Genomic DNA, 24,190 nt, shown 5'->3' with positions numbered 1-24,190 from the left:
CTTCAGTTTGTTAGGATTTTCTATTAAGTAGCAGTAATAAAACACTAGAGACCTATTCCTTGTCTCAGCGTGGTTCCTGGCTGTTAGGACAATATAGGAAGCAGATTTTCAATGAAATTGTTTCTATATCTACCCAACTGGCCTTATACCTGTGTAGTGTATGCTGTTCCATTTTTTCCTTGTATAAAAGAAAAAACTATAACCAATATGGAATACTGATTTCTTATTAATATGGTAATTGCAAACATGTATCTATTTTTCAGAATCTGTCTGGATTTTTGCTGTACTTGAGTTTCAGTGCAAACTCAGTTCAAAGAAGCAACTATGCAGAGAAGGCACAGAGGATTAAATACTGGAGTGCTTCTCCTCCTTTCTCAGCTCTATCAAGTTGGATTTAACAACATTCCACCTGTCACACTTGCAACTTTGGCAGTGAACGTTTTTTTTTTTTTGCAACCCCTGAAACCCTTGAACAAAGCATGTATTAGTGTCAATGACTGTCTTTACAGAAAAGATTGGCATCGTTTGTATCTTTCAGTATTTCACCATGCAGATGACTGGCATCTGTATTTTAATATGGTCTCCTTGCTTTGGAAAGGAATTAAATTGGAGAGTAGGCTTGGAAGTACGTGGTTTGGATATATAATTACACTGTTTTCATTACTAGTTGGAGCTGTATACATATTTCTGGAAGTTATACTGGCACAACTTTTTGGTGATTCTACATATGAAGACCACTGTGCTGTTGGTTTTTCTGGTAAGGTGTTCCTCTTTATTTTGTTGTTGTTTTTTATAAGACTACTATTGCAAATACTTGCTTTTAGGAAATAGATAATGTGTTTAGAGAATGTGAAATTAACATGTTCTTGAATGACACAATGAATACAAGTTTGTCACTGCTACATTTTTCCAGAAGTCTCTCACAAAGGAAACTAAAAGACTAAAATCGGAAACAGAAATGTATATTTGAATATGCATGTGCTGATCTCAATCCGATAATAGCACCTGGCTGATGTTTTCTACATTTGGAAACGAAACAGACAGAGCTGATCACGGAATCCAAGGGCTATAGGCTAATCGAGAAATGGGGGGGGGGGGCGGACATCCTGGAATAAGGTAGTAAATTACCTCTTTTCTCTTCACAAAGCAATTGCATGCATGTGCCCATGAAGTCATCAAGAGCTGAGTTTGATTTCAAGACTTTAATACATATACTGGGAGAGAAATGCCAAAATAACAGTGGCAGTCAGCAAGGAGCACACTTCCATTGCTATTTTTCAGATGTATAGAGTCAATATTCTTTGCTATTCAAGCAAGGATTTATGACAGTTAGCACAACAGAGCTATTTTTTTAATCATTTCTAATTTTAATCAGATTGTCAGAAGTAACCCTTTAATATGCCAAGAATTGATGCTTTGGCACTTACACATCTTTCTCTGTTCACTGTGTTACTTTATCAAGCTACCCAGGGACCTGGTAATATAGAGTTAAGGCACAGAAATACTCTATTCATGAAGTAACACCACAACTGCTAAGATATTGACATCTACTAAAGATAGGAATGTCAGCCAATCTTTACATGTGACGGGTACAGTAAACTACAGTCATATGCTATGGCCTAAGAACAGAACTGCACTCATAGGTTCAGTCCTGTTCATCACTACCCTGATGTCATTGGAGAGGTGTCAGTATTCTGCCTTTGCCCTGTGCAACATTGTTTGTAGAAGATTTGCCAGTTTCACATATTTAAGTACTTTCACTGGGCTACTTGTCAGTTCAGGTCCTGGTGTCATTTAAAGGAGTGGGGAGGGGCATGCCTGACAAACTAGATTAGGCTTGTGGGCCTGAAGTTCACTATCTCTGCCCTAATGTTGAAACTGCGCTTGATGTTCTAATGGCTTCATATCCTTGATTGTCATGAAAATGATCTGCTTTTCTCAGCCAAAGTTTTAAAACAGGTTTACTTTTTAATAAAATAAATTGAGAGATTTTATCTGGCTTTCCTCAGCCGTTGGTCTGAACTTCTGATCTTAGTTCCAGATATACTTGCCCAACATCGCAGTCTATTAATGTTATTGAGAATTCTTTCTTTACCCAAAGTCACTGGTAAAATATTGAAATAGTGATTAAATGTTCTAGAATATTTTTATTGATTCACATGATGTTGAATATGCTGTTAAGATTCTTGACAAATTATCACTCCTAGGTTTGTTTGTTTTTTCATTTGGGAAAAAGTACTGGAATCTTTTAAAAGTGCACACAGATTTGCATACTTTTGCCGCTGTAAAGTATTGAAATAAATATTGTTAAAAACTATTTACAAGGCATACCAAGAGCAATAGATCCTTCACATTCTTTAGCTTTTATATTACTTGAGAATTTCTCTTGATTGGATTTTTCTTCTTTATTTTTATACAGGAGTGCTATTTGCTTTGAAAGTTCTTAATAACTATTATCATCCAGGTGGATCAAGCAATATTATGGGCATGAACGTATCCAATAAATATGCTTGTTGGTTGGAACTTGTAGCAATCCATGTATTAAACCCACGGTAAGTCTGCTGTCTATCATCTAGAACTTAAATATGAACTCTGTATATATGTATCTAAATGTTACTGTAATGAATAATGGTTATGGATCAATGAAGTCCTCATCCAATTTAGCTTGTGCTTTTTAACAAATACTTGTTTATTAGAGAAGAAAATAGGGGATATAAGAAGGATTTGCCTGGATTTGGCCAAACCTATTTTGTTCAGCATCTTTTTCCCATTGTGTTTAAACCCAGAGTTATGGGAAACCTGAAAAAATAGAATATGAAGGCAATATCCTTCTTCAGCTGTCAATTGAACTATAGGAAATAGGAGAAATTTCAGTACAGTCTGAATTCCTATACGGAATACTCAAATTTTAACCAAAGTTGCATACCAAACCCTTTACTTCACAAATTTTTGCAGTGCAGTTTATAATTTTAAAAAAAAAATCCACAAGACTGCATATTCAGGGGGAAGCTCACACAAAAATAGACTTGTAAAAAGTCTACTTTTGTTCTAAGAAAGAGGTGTACAAAAATAGATTAATTGCCACAAAAAGCATATAACTTTGTTTTGCAGAATTTGGAATACAAGCTTATGTAGTGACATAAAATTAATTTTAGTCAAGAAAATTGAAGTTGAGCAAAATTCACCCTTCCTTAATTTGGTGGTGTTTATTCGTTTAGTCGCTTCCGACTCTTTGTGACTTCATGGACCAGCCCACGCCAGAGCTTCCTGTCGGTCGTCAACACCCCCAGCTCCCCCAGGGAAAAGTCCGTCACCTCTAGAATATCATCCATCCACCTTGCCCTTGGTCAGCCCCTCTTCCTTTTGCCCTGCACTCTCCCTAGCATCAGGATCTTCTCCAAGGTGTCCTGTCTTCCCATTATGTGGCCAAAGTATTTCAGTTTTGCCTTTAATATCATTCCCTCAAGTGAGCAGTCTGGCTTTATTTCCTGGAGGATGGACTGGTTTGATCTTCTTGCAGTCCAGGGCACTCTCAGAATTTTCCTCCAACACCACAGTTCAAAAGCATTGATCTTCCTTCTCTCAGCCTTCCTTATGGTCCAGCTCTCGCAGCCATATGTTACTATGGGGAACACCATTGCTTTAACTATGTGGACCTTTGTTGTCAGTGTGATCTCTCTGCTCTTAACTATTTTATCGGGATTTGTCATTGCTCTTCTCCCAAGGATTACAAGCAGTAGGAGGATTTAAAAAAAAAAGAAAGCAGACTAACAATAGTGAATGCTTTCTTTCCTACTTCTGTTTTGCTGGTGTATAGTTGAAGGAGGCACTCAGATTTCCATTTAGAATTGCTGTTCTTGTTTAATCCTTTATCCATTTACTTAGGACTAAACTCCACTGAACTTAATAGAACTTTTATTAGATATGTCTAAATTGTGCTATTTGGATACCTTCAAATATAAAGCTGAATAATTAAACTTAGTATTAATTTTTGCAGAATTTGGTACTTTATGAAAATAATTACAGCCTAAATAACATCATCAGTACTGTCTACTTGGTCAGGTAACTATCTAAAACAGTTCTCAACTTGAATAAAATTGGAGTCATAATTATTTTTTCTCTTAAGTTAATATGCATGTATATTCTTGATTAGTTCAAGAATTAGATGGAAACATGTCACCTTATTACCGTGGAATAATATAGTTAAAAGTGCTTCAGGGTTGCAATTATTTTTTAATGGAATTCTTCTGTATTAGTTGTAGTATAGAATAGACTACAGTAAGGAAACCTAAGGAGTTTTGAATTTTGTCATTTAGCATTTATTGCTACCTATGGATTGGTGCATGTAGAAGAGTTATCAATACTTCCTGCGCCTTCCCCATGCTGAGAAAAATAAGAATGGATGAATCTAACATGGTTGCTGAATTTTTCAAGGTGTACTTCAGCTCTTTACATGGAACAGCATTGGAACAATCTTTGTTCTTCAATCTGCGTGCAATTCAGTGGCTTTAATTTATTTGTTGTTTGTAGAAAAAGGAATTAGTGTGCTTGTACTTCATATTCTGTCTGCATAGTATTCTTACTTTGAAGTTCCCAAAGAAGTGCACCTGACTAACTCCCATGAAACTTTTAGAAGATAAATCCTTCTTTTTAATTAAATCTTACAGTTAGTTTTTATTTTTGTTGCTCAGTTGTATTGTGTGTGTTACTATGTTGTTGTTTATTCGTTTAGTCGCTTCCGACTCTTCGTGACTTCATGGACCAGCCCACGCCAGAGCTTCCTGTCGGTCGTCAACACCCCCAGCTCCCCCAGGGACGAGTCCGTCACCTCTAGAATATCATCCATCCATCTTGCCCTTGGTCGGCCCCTCTTCCTTTTGCCTTCCACTCTCCCCAGCATCAGCATCTTCTCCAGGGTGTCCTGTCTTCTCATTATGTGGCCAAAGTATTTCAGTTTTGCCTTTAATATCATTCCCTCAAGTGAGCAGTCTGGCTTTATTTCCTGGAGGATGGACTGGTTTGATCTTCTTGCAGTCCAAGGCACTCTCAGAATTTTCCTCCAACACCACAGTTCAAAAGCATCGATCTTCCTTCGCTCAGCCTTCCTTATGGTCCAGCTCTCACAGCCATATGTTACTACAGGGAACACCATTGCTTTAACTATGCGGGCCTTTGTTGTCAGTGTGATGTCTCTGCTCTTAACTATTTTATCGAGATTTGTCATTGCTCTTCTCCCAAGGATTAAGCGTCTTCTGATTTCCTGACTGCAGTCAGCATCTGCAGTAATCTTTGCACCTAGGAATACAAAGTCTTTCACTGCTTCTACATTTTCTCCCTCTATTTGCCAGTTATCAATCAAGCTGGTTGCCATAATCTTGGTTTTTTTGAGGTTTAGCTGCAAGCCAGCTTTTGCACTTTCTTCTTTCACCTTCATCATAAGGCTCCTCAGTTCCTCTTCACTTTCAGCCATCAAAGTGGTATCATCTGCATATCTGAGATTGTTAATGTTTCTTCCAGAGATTTTAACTCCAGCCTTGGATTCCTCAAGGCCAGCTTGTCGCATGATGTGTTCTGCATACAAGTTGAATAGGTAGGGTGAGAGGATACAGCCCTGCCGTACTCCTTTCCCAATCTTAAACCAGTCCGTTGTTCCGTGGTCTGTTCTTACTGTTGCTACTTGGTCGTTATACAGATTCTTCAGGAGGCATACAAGATGACTTGGTATCCCCATACCGCTAAGAACTTGCCACAATTTGTTATGGTCCACACAGTCAAAGGCTTTAGAATAGTCAATAAAACAGAAATAGATGTTTTTCTGAAACTCCCTGGCTTTTTCCATTATCCAGCAGATATTGGCAATTTGGTCTCTAGTTCCTCTGCCTTTTCTAAACCCATATTGTACATCTGGCAATTCTCGCTCCATGAATTGCTGAAGTCTACCTTGCAGGATCTTGAGCATTACCTTACTGGCATGTGAAATGAGTGCCACTGTTCGATAGTTTGAACATTCTTTAGTGTTTCCCTTTTTTGGTATGGGGATATAAATTGATTTTTTCCAATCTGATGGCCATTCTTGTGTTTTCCAAATTTGCTGGCATATAGCATGCATTACCTTGACAGCATCATCTTGCAAGATTTTGAACAGTTCAGCTGGGATGCCGTCGTCTCCTGCTGCCTTGTTATTAGCAATGCTTCTTAAGGCCCACTCAACCTCACTCTTCAGGATGTCTGGCTCTAGCTCACTGACCACACCGTCAAAGCTATCCCCGATATTGTTATCCTTCCTATACAGGTCTTCTGTATATTCTTGCCACCTTTTCTTGATCTCTTCTTCTTCTGTTAGGTCCTTGCCATCTTTGTTTTTGATCATACCCATTTTGGCCTGGAATTTACCTCCAATGTTTCTAATTTTCTGGAAGAGGTCTCTTGTCCTTCCTATTCTATTGTCTTCTTCCACTTCCGCGCATTGCTTGTTTAAAAATAATTCCTTATCTCTTCTGGCTAATCTCTGGAATTTTGCATTTAATTGGGCATATCTCCCCCTATCACTGTTGCCTTTTGCTTTCCTTCTTTCTTGGGCTACTTCTAGTGTCTCAGCAGACAGCCATTTTGCCTTCTTGGTTTTCTCTTTCTTTGGGATGTATTTTGTTGCCGCCTCCTGAACAATGCTGCCAACTTCTGTCCATAGTTCTTCTGGGACCCTATCTACTAAGTCCAGTCCCTTAAATCGATTCCTCACCTCCACTGCATATTCGTTAGGAATATTAGTGAGCTCATATCTAGCTGATCTGTGGGTCTTCCGTAATCTCTTTAGTCTGATCCTAAATTGTGCAAGAAGAAGTTTGTGATCTGAACTACAGTCAGCTCCAGGCCTTGTTTTTACTGACTGTACAGATGTCCGCCACCTTTGGCTGCAAAGGATGTAATCAATCTGATTTCGGTGTTGTCCATCTGGTGAAGTCCATGTATAAAGCCGTCTCTTAGGTTGTTGGAAGAGAGTGTTTGTTATGCAGAGTGAGTTGTCTTGGCAAAATTCTATTAGCCTATGTCCTGCTTCATTTTGTTCTCCCAGGCCATACTTACCTGTAATTCGAGGTGTCATTTGACTGCCCACCTTAGCATTCCAGTCTCCTGTGATGAAAATAACATCTCTTTTAGGCGTGTTGTCCAGTAAGTGCTGCAGATCCTCATAGAACTGCTCTACTTCAGCTCCTTCAGCATTTGTGGTTGGGGCGTATATTTGGATCACTGTGATGTTAGATGGCTTGCCCTGAATTCGAATTGAGATCATTCTGTCGTTTTTTGGGTTGTATCCAAGCACTGCTTTAGCCACTTTACTATTAATTATGAAGGCTACTCCATTTCTTCTGTGATCCTCTTGTCCACAGTAGTAGATCTGGTGGTCATTTGATGTGAAGTGGCCCATTCCAGTCCATTTCAGTTCACTGACACCCAGGATGTCTATCTTTAATCTTGACATCTCACCAATAACCACATCCAATTTGCCCTGGCTCATAGATCTTACATTCCAGGTTCCAATGGTGTGTTGATCCTTAGAACATCGGATTCGCCGTTCACCACCAGCACCGTCGGCCGCTAGCCGTCCTTTCGGCTTTGAGCTAGCTGCGTCATCACGTCTGGGGCTAGTTGAGCTCATCCTCTGTTCCTCCCCAGTAGCATTTTGACCATCTTCCGACCTGGGGGTCTCATCTTCCGATGGTATACCGACATATCTCTGGTTGTACTGATCCATTTAGTTTTCACGGCAAGAATACTGGGGTGGGTTGCCATTACCTTCCCCAGGGATCGCATTTGGTCTGATCTCTCTGTCATGACCTTCCCGTCTTGGGTGGCCCTTCACGGTTTAGCTCATGGCATCATTGAGGTGCTCAAGCTCCAGCACCACGACAAGGTAACGATCCTTTGCTGAAGGTGTGTTACTATATTAAGTTATTTTGTATTCTTTTAATGTTACATGGAGGCATTTTGGAGGCTGAACAGTTGTAGCGGGTAGGCAAACATCTGATTAAATACATAATTCGTGGATCAGGACCATGGCTGTTGTTGTTTATTCGTTTAGTCGCTTCCGACTCTTCGTGACTTCATGGACCAGCCCACGCCAGAGCTTCCTGTCGGTCGTCAACACCCCCAGCTCCCCCAGGGACGAGTCCGTCACCTCTAGAATATCATCCCTCCACCTTGCCCTTGGCCGGCCCCTCTTCCTTTTGCCCTCCGCTCTCCCTAGCATCAGCATCTTCTCCAGGGTGTCCTGTCTTCTCATTATGTGGCCAAGGTATTTCAGTTTTGCATTTAATATTATTCCCTCAAGTGAGCAGTCTGGCTTTATTTCCTGGAGGATGGACTGGTTTGATCTTCTTGCAGTCCAAGGCACTCTCAGAATTTTCCTCCAACACCACAGTTCAAAAGCATTGATCTTCCTTCTCTCAGCCTTCCTTATGTTCCAGCTCTTGCAGCCATATGTTACTATGGGGAACACCATTGCTTTAACTATGCGGACCTAACTATGTCAGTGTGATGTCTCTGCTCTTAACTATTTTATCGAGATTTGTCATTGCTCTTCTCCCAAGGCTTAAGCGTCCTCTGATTTCCTGACTGCAGTCAGCATCTGCAGTAATCTTTGCACCTAGAAATACAAAGTCTTTCACTGCCTCTACATTTTCTCCCTCTATTTGCCAGTTATCAATCAAGCTGGTTGCCATAATCTTGGTTTTTTTGAGGTTTAGCTGCAAGCCAGCTTTTGCACTTTCTTCTTTCACCTTCATCATAAGGCTCCTCAGTTTCTCTTCGCTTTCAGCCATCAAAGTGGTACCATCTGCATATCTGAGATGGTTAATGTTTCCTCCAGCGATTTTAACTCCAGCCTTGGATTCCTCAAGCCCAGCATGTCGCATGATGTGTTCTGCGTACAAGTTGAATAGGTAGGGTGAGAGTATACAGCCCTGCCGTACTCCTTTCCCAATCTTAAACCAGTCCGTTGTTCCGTGGTCTGTTCCTACTGTTGCTACTTGGTCGTTATACAGATTCTTCAGGAGGCAGACAAGATGACTTGGTATCCCCATACCACTAAGAACTTGCCACAATTTGTTATGGTCCACACAGTCAAAGGCTTTAGAATAGTCAATAAAACAGAAATAGATGTTTTTCTGAAACTCCCTGGCTTTTTCCATTATCCAGCGGATATTGCCAATTTGGTCCCGAGTTCCTCTGCCTTTTCTAAACCCAGCTTGTACATCTGGCAATTCTCGCTCCATGAATTGCTGAAGTCTACCTTGCAGGATCTTGAGCATTACCTTACTGGCATGTGAAATGAGTGCCACTGTTCGATAGTTTGCACATTCTTTAGTGTTCCCCTTTTTTGGTATGGGGATATAAGTTGATTTTTTCCAGTCTGATGGCCATTCTTGTGTTTTCCAAATTTGCTGGCATATAGTGTGCATTACCTTGACAGCATCATCTTGCAAGATTTTGAACAGTTCAGCTGGGATGCCGTCGCCTCCTGCTGCCTTTGCTGAAGCCTTAATTTGGACACACCCTTAATTATGGTAATGGTTAGTAGTCACTGATATCCATACCATTCGTGCTCAGAAATTTTCAATGAATTTCTATTTTTACACATACCCATAACAACTGAGATGACACCAGGATATATTTTCTCACATTTTGGTCCTTTCATTCATAATTAAAGCTACACTTTCACTTTCCTGCACTCACCATTCCACAAGGGCAACATTCATTCATTCTATTACATCCTTTCCTTTTCTCTTAGCTCAACAGACACAGTCTATTTTTCTTTCATTCATTAATCGTGCTCTTACTATGTTTCCTACAATTTAAGTTGTAATCTTTCATATGCTGTTGTCATCACAGATAGGTCTTTAAATGGTTATCTCTGCTGCCCAGAGCTTTGATTAATTAAAACATTTTAGAAAGATGGAGAAGGTTTAGATTACCAGCGTGTATTCCACAAATAAGGAGGTACATGCAGTGTATTGACAAACTCCTATTGTATAAAATGAATATGTAATTCTTATACTTGACGTGTGGTTTCCAAATTTTTAGCAATACATTTCTCATGACAAAAAGCCTTTCCAGATTTAAGTAAATAAAGGCTCCCTCAGGGCATAGCTGACTTTGGTAACTGCATAGAGACACACATACTGTTTTTCACTTCCGTCATCTGGCACGTTTTTGCCTTCCCAAATTAACGTAAAGCTCTAGAATTCCCCCATGGTCTCCAAGTACTAACAATTCCTGATCCTGCTTAGCTTCAGAGATCAGCCAAAGTTGGCCAGATGCTGCTAGCTGTCAAAGCTTTTCAGATTTAAATAATGCAGAATAAAAATATGTGACCTGAGAATATTCACATCATCTTCTCAACAAATAGATCAAAGAAATATGAAGTAGCAAATCCATGTAGTCCATTTATTTCTTCAAGTTCTATTTTTCTTTAGTTTGTGAATTCTTAAAATAGTTTTGATACCTGAAGGTTCTGGAAGTATAGCTAGAAAGATAAACTCTCTATCTTTTCCTTTTAGCTCTTTATCTGAATAAAGAATTTGCATATGAGCATACAGTTTAGTAAGTCAAAGGAATTGTATTGTATCATAAGAACAGAGAATTCTTTTAGAATGTTATTTCTCAAAATTTTTGAGGTAGTGAAATACAAGTTGCTCTTTTAAATATATTAAACTCTTAAAATTTTAAATGCATCAAATAGGGCGAAGGCTGTGAACTGTGACTAGTTTGTCTCCACTGGGATAATGAGGTTAAAATTCCTAATCAGGAACAAATCACCATCTCACAGAAGGTTGCTTTCATTTTAGGAGTTCTTTTGCAGGGCATCTGGCAGGTATTCTTGTTGGCCTAATGTACACCATGGGACCTCTGAAGATGTTCATGACAGCATGTGCAGGTAATAATGACCCTAGAACTTCCCAAGCATTTGCTGTTCAGTATAACTTTAAAGTGATTATAAGTTGTACTTCGTAACTTGAGTGTTATGCTGTATGGTGTTCATACCCAGTGCACATGATTTAATGTTTCTGTACAATTCTGATTATATAAAGTTTGATTTAATATTGGATTTTATTTTAATGTTTAATGTAAAAGCTACCTAGTATGTGGTGAGTGGGTGGCATACAGACTGGTGTAAAAACAAACAAGTTTGATGATCCCAGAGTATACTGTAATTTTTCTACTTTACCTGTAGGAGAGAGAAAGAGAAAGACTTAGATTGTTCTTGAGTCATTTGTCAATGAAGGTGTGCCAATGGCCATGCCCATTATAATGGGAATGACTGCTGTGTCTTATCAAGCAGTTCAGATGATTTTGTATGATTTCACACTATGGGTTCCTTTGAAGAGAATGTACTCTTGCTTATGATGCTTTCATGAACAGCACAGAGGGAAGTCACGTATCTTTAAATACAAATAACTTGTGAACTGTGTCCTTCTGAGCAAACTTGAATTAACATTATTCTCAATAGCCTGTGTAGTTTTCCACAGTTCAGTCTAAAGGCTGTGCCTGGAATCGGTATTATCAGATTAAAAAGCCAGATACTAAATAAAATAAATATATATCCCAGCTGTTATTCACATACATTCTTACAAGTATTATCTTCTTTTAAAGTTTAAACTTGTTTAAAATTAAAGGGAGAAATTCAGTAAATATATTACCAGGTAAGAATCAAAACAAATATACTTTTGCATAGAAAAACTTAACTTTTTAAAATGCTAGTATGATATTTTATATGTTTATGAGTAATCATTATAATTTTATTACTAGGTGGCCGCATATCTCCAGCTGGCTTTTCAGAACAAAGGAACAACTACAGTGGGGGTGAGTAATTTGGATAAAAACCTGCAAGTTTTTATCTCAGAGAAAGTTTTGTCGTATGCAGCAGGACTCACTTTGGATCAGTGTGTATAGATTAATGCTATTATCTGTTAAAATAACTCATTATATCTTTCTTATTCCTTCTCTATTACAGTTCTAATGTATTTGCAATTCTGTTCATATTATTCTTTAACATTATTTCAGTATTGCAGGAAACATGTTCCACAGGATTGAACCCTTGTTAATACTGACATTTATAGCCCTTCCTTCATATGTCAGAAAACTTCCATGTCTTTTATGAAAGATGTCTTACATTACACTTAACTTGATCAAGCTGAGCATGCATACCGCCTTTAAAAGAAACTACAGCCCTGCTGATCAGCTGGTTGGTGAAGAAATGGGACTGGGGACAGGGGAGGGCTGAATTTAACCCTTTTCTAATCTTTCAAAATAGCTAACAGGCAGCAATTCAGATTTGGTTATCGGGCTCCACAAGTGCCTATTATAGCAACCACTTGCATTCTCAATTCAGAGAGTCTGTTTTCAGAAAAGCTGTTTTTTGCATTCTCAATTAAGGCAGTAGTATTTGTACTTTTGGGGGGATTACTGATGTAAAAATGCATTTTTTTTAAAAAAAAGGGTGATTGCTTTCTAATCCAAAAACAAGCTAGTTAACAATATCCCCAATCTATTATGTTCTACCTGTGCTGCCTGGTGAGCGACGGCGGTATAGCCCAGTTATCATATCAACCTTGGAAGCCTGTTTTACAATATGGAAATGGCACAAGACACTATTATTTATTATAAGGCACACATTTTACATGCAGTTTATGATGCTATAGTTTGTCAGTATATATAGTTCTGTGCTTTAAATTCCTTTCATAATATTTATGAGGCAAAAGATGTTAAAACTGAATAGAATATTGACTTGTGTGGTAACAGTGAAACAATCAACTTGACAGATTTCAGCACAGAGGACATCAGATGAAACTGATTCCCATTGTATTTAGGTTAGTTTACACTGATGTAAATATAGTAATTTTATAATATTTATAATAATGACATTATTTGCAATGATGTAATTGTTTCCATTTTGTAATTACATTGCTATGGATGATTGGGAATTATTGATACCTAATCACCTCCAGTTGGCCTGTTAAATCATGATTTTGCTATGCATTTATTTCTGTTATCTCTTTCTATGCAGGGAATTTTAGATATTCAGGTAATCCATCCTATACACCAAGCAACTACAATATGTATACTGGTGGACTTACTGAGGAAGAACAGTTTGAAAGGGCGGTAAGGAACAGCTTGAGCGAAAGAGGTAAGGCAGAATAGCTGCAAAGTGAACGACGTGTCATAGAATAAATGCATGTCTCTTTTTAGCTTGCAAAGCAGTCTTAAAAATAACATGAATGGAGCCTCATGCAGTTACATACTTATTTCTCCAATTTACATTCCCTCAAAACTGAGATTATATCGATTTCTTTCCACTGATACAAGTTCATATTGCTCCTTGTTCAAAGAAGGAACACCAAAATAATACCACAATACCCCTGAAACCTTCATCCAAAGGAACACCACAGTTGTATACCTATATGGGACAACTGTTAAGTAGATTCTAATCTAGGTTGAACTTCTTCTGTGATGTATTTCTCCCACCCAGTGGGCAGCCAAGGAAGTAGCTTTACCAAGAGCTTTGGACTGCAAGAAATGATGTCTTTTAGAGTATGCATAAATGATGGAATTTATGCATACTCTAAAATGCATACTCTAAAATACGCAGTCTCCCTCAGTGGCATATATACCATCAAGGCAGGGTGGCAGCTGCTTTATGACTTGCAGGCAGAGGGTGCCCTGCCAGGCCTTCGGTATTTAAAAAACAAACGTGGACATGCCCTGCTGCCTGGCAGGTGCGCACTCATGGAGGAATCTAGGTATTTGCTCAAAGTGGCAGATGGGTGGACATGGAGCAGCAGGTGGAAGTGGGCTGGGGCAAGCACAGCAGACAGTCTTGGTGCCTACAGAAGAGGGCAATTGGTAGATGGCAGCAGAGGGGCACAGAAGATCCAGATCTGGTAGCCCTGGTACTGACACAGTCTGCTGACACAGCTTCACCCAAGAGAGAGCACCTAACACTGCTGTGAGTTCTTTCCTGAGATCAGTTTCTGTGTGCAAGCCTGGACATCAGAACAGATCAGCTGCCTTGAATGTAGTTACTAGTTCTTTAACTGATGACTCACTGTATGTTGGGATTGGATGTACATAACAGCATTTCTTTTAAGTCTACAAAAGGGGTTTTGGTTAGTATCTTTGCTTCCTGCTTAACAAAGAACTATTTATGACATAGCATAGTTAGCCTCAGCAGATGAGTAGATGAGCCCCACAGGCAAGACTGTGGTTAAAGCTCTTTGCCTTACTCAGAGTTGAGGAGATGACAGTAATAGTACAAGCAGTGAGAAGGAGGAATCTCTGCTTGAGATGGGGGCCTGGAAAAGATAACTCAGAAATCACTTTCCCGTAGTGGTTTGCCTGGCGTCTGGTCAAGAAGCTGCTGCGGTGGTGCTGCCCATCCTTTTTAGACCTAACAGTTGATGTGTTTTGCAGATGTCTACACAGAGCTGCTGCTGTTACTCATATTGACCACGTAGGCTTAACAATAATGGTGAAATTCTTTATACCTCTGTAGACGAGTTTTTCTCAGAAGGGAAAGTGGAATCATATTTTTCTCTACCCTGCTGTTTGTATAATATTTGACTATAACTGCTGTTATGTAATGTGGCTAATCTCAGACTGTCTGAAATAATAACTCATACGTCACTTTTACGTATCTGGAATTTTTAATATGCATAGTAAAGGCAAGAGGTTATGGGGACTGCATTTGTGGCTACTTGAATCAATTAAAGGGTCAGCTGTCCCCCCCTTTTTATATCCCACTGAACACATTTCTTTTCTGCATAACTCAGGACTTTCCCATTTCAATAGCTGATTGTACTCTCTCTGTTTTTGCCTAATAGAATGCAAGTATTTAAAACTGTATATCCTCCAGTTCTTGGCCAGGATGCAGGAAGTGCCAAGTGCTGCCTCTTACATTGTGTTCAATAAAGGTTTTAAATAGCTCTGGATGCTCATTAGTTTGTGTTCCCAGGAAATACAGTGACTTATGATTGGCTCCTGTTTACAAAGCCACAGCTGTGTTAGTTTATTTCTCTCATGAAAATTACCACAAAAAGTCAGGAAATTGAGATCCTAATAATATGTATTACAAAGAAAAAAATTACAAAGAAAAAAGATGTCATAGTTATGGTATCTCTAGACAGTACAAACAAATAACTAGAAACAGCTGAATGCTGAACATCCTAGCAGTGTGGAAACACAAGCCTAAGAGATATGTAAATAGATGCAGATACACATACATTCTAGAAATAGGAATAAAACTCTGCACTTCATTCTTGACCTTGCCAGACTTTGTTTTGGTAAAGATGCCCAGAGTCATAAGAGTCATAATTAGCTGATAGACACATTATTATTATAATAGTTTAAAAACAAAAATACATTCACCCCTTCATCATGACACATCTTGCAAAATCAATTAAGCATAGCATAACACTGTGTAATCATTTTGACCACATAGTATAAAATGTCTAAGGTAGCAGAAAGGTGTCTGTCTGACTTGTTTCTTACATAGTAGAGGAACTCTAGTGCAGAAAGGCTTATTGCCAATAGGATAAAGTTGAAAATTGTAATGTAAGAAAGCATGTAACAACATCTGATATTGTCCCCCTTAATAATTCTGAATATTACTGGATCTGGAATAAGAAGCATAAAACATCAATTACACATGTAAAACTTAGGTTCCTTCCTCCCAAATGTTTGACAAACCAACTTCTAACACAAAGTTGTCATACTTCCTTTTATGTGACTGTGTGCAGATAATACTTTTTCGGAAGTTTGCTTTATAGAATAGATGTATCCACAGCACACTCTTTTGGGCCAATATAGCTTGACAGCAAACTAGTTTGGCAGGTTTTCTTACTGTGTTGAGCTGTAAAATCTTTAATTAACCGCTGGAAATGTGAACTTTACCTTGAGAGTTGCACTGAATATTTTTTATTAGGGTGTCATAACCGTCTATTAGATGCTCCCTGTGATAAGATGCATGTATGTACAAGTACCTACCCAATGCCTAAAATACTTCTGGGAAGTTTAAAAAAGCATTTCTAGAGGAACAATAGTGTATTAAAGCGCATGACAAGGCTAGAAACTTGCCTATAACTAGAAAAGCTCTAACTAGAAAAAAAAAACCTTAAGTGCCGTTTCCTGATAGGATGTGCTCCATGTCCTGTCCCATATAATGAAGCTAGTGAGGCTAAGTCAGGAGTATTGCCAAAGAAGTGATAAACAAACACTCTCTACCGAAATCGTTGTGTATGGCCTATGAGCAGAAATTACATAATTTTGTGCTAGAACAATGTTCTTCAACCAGGCATCTTCCAGATGCATTATTTATTTTACTTATTTTTATCATTTCTGGTTTATGTTTCTGCTTATAGAGCTCATCGTGTAACTAGAAATTAAAAAATAAACATACAAACTTAAAAGCTCATAAAAGCAGTTCAAATCTCTATAAACCTAACTGGTGATAATTTAGATGTATGTCTCATTCAGAACTTTATTTTATGAAGACTTTTACAATTTGCTTTAATATACAGATATCTAAGGGAAAGAAATAGAAGAAAAAACAAAAGAGAAACAGGAAAAGGACAAAAGCATATTGTAATTCATATAGATAACAGCTCATTTTTAAAACACAGAATTAGATGTTGACTGAATAAACTCTCCTGTTAAAGTTACTATAGATCAGAGGAATGCTGTTTACCATGCATTCTTAATGGGGATTTCACCCCAAGGGGTGAAAATTGGTTCGGGGTGGGGGGAGAAATCTTAGATATTAGAATGGTTTGTGTCTCTCCAAAGCTCAACCCTACTCAACAAAATCTTGTTCTTTAATATTTAATTTTTCTTGTTGGGTTTTCTTGGGTATCACATGAGCAGCATTGACATTGAGTTTATAGAAAATAAAATGTATGCAAGATCAGTGCTACAAAATGATAGCAAATAGATGTCTGTGACTGGAGGGCTTTTGATTGATTTCTCAGTCTTGAAATATCATGAGAGGTCGCTTCTACATGCCTATAGGCTGCCTTGTGGAAGTTGTTTATTGTGGTCTGAAATGGCAAGAGTACTTCTTGGTTTTTCAACATCTTACACAGTTGAAAGGGGTTGTAGTTCAGTAAAAAATATGCTAAGAAAAGAAACAGTTGATATATGTTTAAGAGGAGATGTTAGAATTAAACTTAATAACAACACACTGAACATTGAACGTTTAGTTAAACGACATCAGGCTGTCAGGGATCCCATTGAATTGTTCTTGGGCACGTTACTTCCTTTTGTAAACTGGTTAAATTAAAAGTTATTTTCTCATATCAAGCAAAAGTTAAGTTCACTAAAAATATTTTTTAAGAAATTTATTTAATTTTTTCAATTGCTTTACTTTTGCTGGAATAATAACAGTTTTGAAAGATTTTTTTAAAAAATTGATTACATTGCAATTATGCATTTATAAAAATTGCTAATTTGCATATGTAACTTTATACATAACAATTTATATAAGTAAATAAATTACATGAAAAGTTACTTAGCAAATACATTTATAAAGTTAAATGTTAATAGCTTTTTAATTTTTAATTTAACTTTTGACTTAAACATTTTATTTAGTCATTCTAAACCCTCCATTGAGAGCCAGTTTGGTATAGTGGTTAGGGTACCAGGCTAGGAACCAGGAGTCCATTAGTTCTAGTCATGCCTTGTATATGAAGCCAGGTGGGTGACCCTCTGCCCAGTCACTCTCTCTCAGCCCTAGGAAGAAGGCAGTGACAAACCACATCCAAAAAGTCTTTCCACGAAAACTGCAGGGACTAGTCCAGGCAGTTGCTAGGAGTCAGTACTGACTTGAAGGGACAAAAACAAAACCCACTGCATAGAATAAAAAGGGTAAGCTTCATACTTACTCTTTTTATATATAAAGCCCAGATATACATATAATACATAGAGATACAGTATATTTGGTAATTAAATTTGAAAAATAAAATAAAAATATATATGGTATTAAAATTTCATGGAGTGGGCAATTAGGAAAAAATGTCTAAAAAAAGCTTCTTAGGGGAGCGATAATGAAAAAGTTGAGAAACACAGCTGTAGACAGAGTGTATCGATCTCAGCATAGCCTTTAAAAAAGTCCCCCATGAATCTCTATAATAAAATGGTAAAATGTCACTAGATGATACCACTTTTTTTAAAAGAATTGTGCCCAAGAATTCTGAGTTTATCTTTTCTTTTTTTTTCACTTTATATATTTTTAAAACATTTGAAGAAAAAATAAATTACTACATGAAATAAAAAATAAAATTAGGAAAGACATAGTAGATGGAAAATAAAATATCAATAGAAAATTTACAATTGTCATGAAATTTAGAATTCATTGTTTCATTATTTCATTAAATAATTGAATATATAAAACCAAAATCATTGTATCAACTTGAGAAATGATAATAAATAACTAGTCTCCCCCACCCACGCACCATCCCTCAGCCCCTCTGCGCTTGTGCTGTGCCAGCCACTCATGCACTCTTGTGCTTCCTCCCCAACCCGCACCTGCTTTTGCACAGCCCCTTGGGCCCTTCCTGACCCACACTGCACCCTCACCAACTGGTACCCTATGCACTAATCTGTAATATTTATATTGGTTATATATACTGATGTCACCATTATTTATCATTTCCTAAAATAAATGCACATGATTTTAGGGGAAAAAAAGAAAAAAAATATTAAAACTCAGTAAAAGCAATAAGTCCTAAATTCCCTCCCATTGTACCTGACTACCGATTACATCAAATTATTTATAAACTTTAAAAATGCTTCTGGTTAATATCTTTATATTAAATATTCCCACTTAAGAAACGTACTCTAAGCACTTGGTAAGCAGCTCTCACTTATGACTGTTTGCAGCAACCCGCAATCGCGTGATCACCATTTGCAACCTTCCCTGCCAGCTTCTCCAGAAAGTCAATGGGAAGGGATAGTCACAAGTTGTAAGTCTCCCCCACCCACGCACCATCCCTCAGCCCCTCTGCGCTGGTGCTGTGCCAGCCACTCATGCACTCTTGTGCTTCCTCCCCAACCCGCACCCTGCTTTTGCACAGCCCCTTGGACCCTTCCTGACCCACACTGCACCCTCACCAACTGGTACCCTATGCACCCTCCCTGGCCTGTGCCGCACCCTTGCGCACCCTCGCCACGCCTCACACACATTCCCATGTGCACCCAACCCAAGCCGCACCCCATGCCGCACCCCTGTGCCCCCTCCCCAATCCTCGCTGTGCCTCTCACACACCCTGTCGTTCCCTCCCCCACCCAGCAGCAGCCACTTATCTGCCTGCTGACCTGGGACTTGGAACTTCCTGCCAGCTTCCACACTGACTTGGTTGTCCTGGACTTCATTAGACCAGGGTTCAGTTAACGATGGCAACCTGAACTGCAGGAATTGCTGTCGCTAATGATGTGGTCACACTTTATGACTGCATACCTTAGCAACAGAAATTCCAGTCCCAATTGCCATTGTAAATTGAGGACTACTTGTATTCGTGTATAAGCCCATTTGCGGATAAGCCGACCCTCAATTTTTTAACCAAAATACCATGAAAAATGTGCCACCCATGGATAAGCAGACCAGCATTTTCATTATATGGGAAATACAGGCACTTTTAAAAAATTACCATTTATACTTGTGGACAAACCAATTCCAATTTTTTGGGTGTATTTTGTCACCTAAAATCCTCAGCTTATCTGCAAGTATATATGGTAATTATACTTTTCTTACAGTAATTATCTCCAGAATAAAAGTCATTTGAGAGTGAAGTTAAAGGTGGGATTGATGGGCTTACTGTTTTTGTGGACTTCCATGTTCTGATCAACTCTGACTTATAATATGTTCTTTTAACTTTTTTACCTTTTGTCTACTTATACTATAGCCTGACAGTTTGCCAAACTATTGGACTATACCAATAAGTTTTGGTATAAAACATTCATAATTACCAATAAGATATAATATGTCATCATTCAGAATAACAGCTAGAGTTCAGCTCCAGCTGCTTTTATTTCCTACTTTTCCCATCATCCCAACCTGGTATCTGTATGGGGTGATAAGAATTTTAGCTCAACATCCAAAGAATCCCAGGTTGGGAAAACTTTTCAAGAAATACTATACCATGCAGATCTTGAGAGTACCAAGGAGATCTCTTTATGCCACTAGGTATATTGTTTTAAATTCTTAATTTAAAATAAATGTCAAACGTTTGTAAATATATTTCATTTCCAGATTACAAAGATAAAAGTGTGCTTCTGTGCTTTTTCAAGCTGACTAAATCCTATTATGAATCAGTTAGGATGTTTGTTACATTGCTGATCTTTCCAGAAAAATCCTTTGCTGCACAAACCACATAATAGCATGTTTAAATTGTGAATTCAACAGTGGATTAGTATAAAAAGTGTCTCTCTGTGTGTCTGCGTATGTGTGTATTCATCCCTTTCACTCTGTTCTCCATTAGATGAAATCCAGAGTGACACAGAAAATGCTAGATTCTTGCAAATAATCCCTGGGCTTCAAATAAGTCAGACAATAAACAACTCTATAATAGCCAGAGTTGCAGCTTCCGTAGACCCCATCTGTTTCAAAATAGCCCTAATTCTGCTTACTATGTGGAATGCTTTGTTGACTGGGGTTTGGCCTACTTTCTCTAAAGTGCTGCCTGTGAGCCTCTGGAGACATCTGCTGGAAGAGGTGAAGCAGGACCTGAGATAGAATTCCTAATTTACTGGAAAAATCGCTATTAATTTGTTTAAAAACTATGAAAATGTCGTACCAGAGTGTATGTTAGCTTTTTTAGTTACTCTGAGGCACAAATTCATTCTCTTGAAAGAAACTAAAGTGTTTCTGAGACAGTTTTTGTCATATTTACACTGGAGATAAGTGCCTTAGGGGTCTATGTTGGTATATTCTTCATTTTTGCTCCCCTAGATTAGGGTCAGAATTACAGCTGTTAAGGAAGAGAGAGAATCCTTTGTCCCAGTCATCAAAGTCCAGTATATCACTACAGAGTTCTTCATTTATCAGTACACTGGCTGAAAATGTTGAAGTTTGCAGTTTAATTGATGATACCAGTTTTGAAAAGGCTCTCTATATCACGAAGACAAAGAGAATATAACTAATCAGGCAGCACTGATTTCAGAGGAAGAAGGACCCAAAGGAAGAAGAGACTTTACTTTGACCTGCTGTATTTTTTCAGACCTCTAGGACCAGAAAGAAAGTGAACTCAACCTTTCGGATTCACAGTCACTATTTTGATTTCTTACATTGCATGTTGTGTTCTTTTTTGAGACTAGTTGCATTCAGGCCCAGGCTGGGAACATTAATCCAAGAAGTTACTTATCTACATCTTTAAGGAGCAAGTATTAAGGTGTCTTTAGCATTTTCAGTGTTTCAGAGACACCAATTTAAATAGCAATGTGGTTCTTCAGCTGTTACAGCAGCTGTAGGAAACATAAGATGACCATAGTAGGATAACTCATCTATCTCTGTTATGGATGGGAATTGTCAAAAGAATGACGGGTTAATACTGTGTAGCGCTCCATTTCCAATAGCATTTGGGAGGCTAAAGCGGTACATAATTCAGCCTTTCCCAACCTAGGGCCCTTCTTATGCATTTGACTTCCCAATCATAGAATTTAGAAGTGCTTAAAGTGGAGTGCATAATGATAGTGGTTCTCACTGTTGTTTTGTCACCAGAATTTGCTACTGAAGGAAGTCATTTAGCTTCCTTGTTAGGCCTGGTAATTACAGTTAGTTGTACCTTCCAAAAATTTAAATGGTCCTTTTTAAAGCCACCGAATTCCAAGTAAAAACATGATACTTAATCTATTGTATGGATTTTTCCTATATATAGCTGTTTTTACAATAGTAGCCACAATTAATAATTGAGGAGAAGCTTTATATTCCCTGCAAGTTGTTTATACTACTTTTGGGAGGTCTGTTATTGAATTGTGCTAATTATGAAATATCATTGCAGCTTAGCTAACAATTTCTGTTCATTTCTTTTTTCAAAATGATAACTAAACAAACTTGCATGACCAAAATATCACTTTCGTTAGTTCCAATGGAAAGGCCTTAAAACAGCAGAAAAATATTGTTCCTGAGAACACAGTCCCCAGCTGGAGTTCTTCAGGTTGGACGGTACGAACACAGAAGGAAAGCATTGTGTGTAGATGTTATATATGCATAAGTTTTGGATTACATCCAAGGACTGGAAGTTTCAAATCACTGCAGATCATACTGTGAAAGGAGTGTTGCCTTAGACTCAAGAAAGAGTTAGATGCCCAGGTTTAATTTAAAACGGCAAAACCTTATGTATTTCTCAGTTTAATAAATTATCTACAAAAATAAATTTGGGCCTGGTACAACATTAGAAGAATGTATATTAAATTGGTCTTTTGACATTTATTTCTTCTTACAGGTGGCAGTACAAGACATTACAGCAGTGAAAGGAGGCCATACGGCTTCTGGCTTTCACCAGAAGAACTATCAGCTGAGGAACTCAGAAGGCAGAGACTTAATAGATTTGAGAGGTGGCAGTAGTCTAATATATAATACATAAAGGGCTCCTCATAACTGTGAAGGCATTGCTGGATATTTTTCATTTAATCTGTCGCTATTTGACAAAATATGTTTCATGGAAGCTATCTGAAGCTGAGTGAAAAAAGGCAAACCTGCTTGGCACATGGACTACCAAATTTAAAACTGAAATGGAAAAACATTCTTGAAAAACTAAAAATCTTAAAAGAATTCACTACACCATGAACAATTCTATAGCTACCTTGCATATTGTTCTTCTCAGTGTATAGCTTTTGGTAACTTAAGAATTTGGTTATTTATTCTGCACTTTCCTCTTGGGTCTTCTTGCAGGAATAATTACTGAAATTGAAGAGTACAGTGATTTACTATGGAAATGCATTTCTCCGGATGCATATTTAAAGTATGACAGCATCATACAATTTTAGTTTAGATGAGAAAGTAATTGCATAACATGAACATGTTCAAGCACTAATTTTATTTTGGTATACAAGAAGATGGAATTTTATATTTTTATTACGTCAAAGAAGCCAAAGTTTGGAAACTTTGAATTTTTCAATATCATTTGAAGTAGACTTTGGAATTTACATTGATTTATTTGGATGCAGGCATCTGTATTTTCTTACTTACAAGGTTTTGTGCTTATGAAGCATTGACACATTAAACTCTAAAACGGTTTATCCAGAATGTATATGTGCACAATCTTTGATAATATATTTTTGGCAAGTTTTAAGTTTCTGGATTCACAATTTCTTTCATCAAGGAAATTCCAGTCTAGTCCACAATTGTGTTATTGCCACTTTTGAAAAAAATTGGTCTGCATGCTTGCTAGCTGTTTATATTTTTGTCCAAAAGAAATTAATAATTTATATACCTTCCCATCTCAATTTCCTTTCTTGGGGACAATGTAACATTAAATGTTTCTATTAAACATGTATATTAAAAAATAGAAATAACAGCTTCTAGGAAACTACTATATGAATGTTTGTTTTACAGAAGGATGAAGAGAATCTCCCAAGATGATTTGAAACTGTTGTTTCCATAGGCAGAAAGACTGTCATTCAAATAGGAAGTTAAAGATGTTTTTGTTAGGACACAAGGAAGGAAAAGATTACTAGATTCAGAGGTGCATTTATTTAACGTTACAGTTAGTTTAGCCCACAACTAACTGTTAATTGTGTTCAGCCATTAGGTCTTACTAATTTCATTTTAAAAGAAACAGCAACAGTATAACTTTCTACATGTTTAATTATTATGAATCTGTAAATATAAATTACTTTGATGCCCCATTCTTTATTCCCCCCCTCCCCGCAATACTCTTCATGGGCATCCCAAAATTGATAAACTAATTTTGTGGAAGAGAAAAAATAGAATTGGCAGTTTCACCACAGCCATAAAACATTCCTGTGTGATATTTTTCATCAGACATTATGATTTGTGTATTAACTTTTCTGATTAAAAAGACTTTCCATACTGCACACTTCAGCTTATGTCAGGTATTTTTCTTAAATCATTACAGTATTTTCTAGTTGAGAATTACTCTGTGCCTTCCCCAATAAAGCATGTATTAAAAATCATTTATTTTAA

The 24,190-nt window shown here is 37.7% G+C and overlaps 1 protein-coding gene across 1 annotated transcript; it reads left to right on the top strand.

The window, feature by feature from the left end:
* Nucleotides 1-223: 223 nt before the first annotated feature.
* Nucleotides 224-24,190, top strand: RHBDD1 (rhomboid domain containing 1). Its single transcript, XM_063306681.1, has 6 exons — nucleotides 224-757; nucleotides 2,420-2,552; nucleotides 10,845-10,933; nucleotides 11,806-11,859; nucleotides 13,064-13,183; nucleotides 22,488-24,190. The coding sequence occupies exons 1-6, from the start codon at nucleotides 325-327 to the stop codon at nucleotides 22,607-22,609; spliced, it is 951 nt and encodes a 316-aa protein (XP_063162751.1). The 5' UTR covers nucleotides 224-324; the 3' UTR covers nucleotides 22,610-24,190.

This window comes from Candoia aspera, chromosome 6 (assembly GCF_035149785.1).
Source record: "Candoia aspera isolate rCanAsp1 chromosome 6, rCanAsp1.hap2, whole genome shotgun sequence".
Taxonomy (NCBI): domain Eukaryota; kingdom Metazoa; phylum Chordata; class Lepidosauria; order Squamata; family Boidae; genus Candoia; species Candoia aspera.
Note: the sequence above shows the minus strand (reverse complement) of the source record. Positions and strands in the feature narration are given on the sequence as shown.

Bases quoted from the DNA above. Each gene is read 5' to 3' on its own strand.
- RHBDD1 (XM_063306681.1), top strand. From the start codon at position 325: ATGCAGAGAAGGCACAGAGGATTAAATACTGGAGTGCTTCTCCTCCTT. The intron at 758-2,419 runs GTAAGGTGTTCC...ATTTTTATACAG, and splicing joins CTGTGCTGTTGGTTTTTCTG to GAGTGCTATTTGCTTTGAAA. The intron at 10,934-11,805 runs GTAATAATGACC...TTTTATTACTAG, and splicing joins GTTCATGACAGCATGTGCAG to GTGGCCGCATATCTCCAGCT.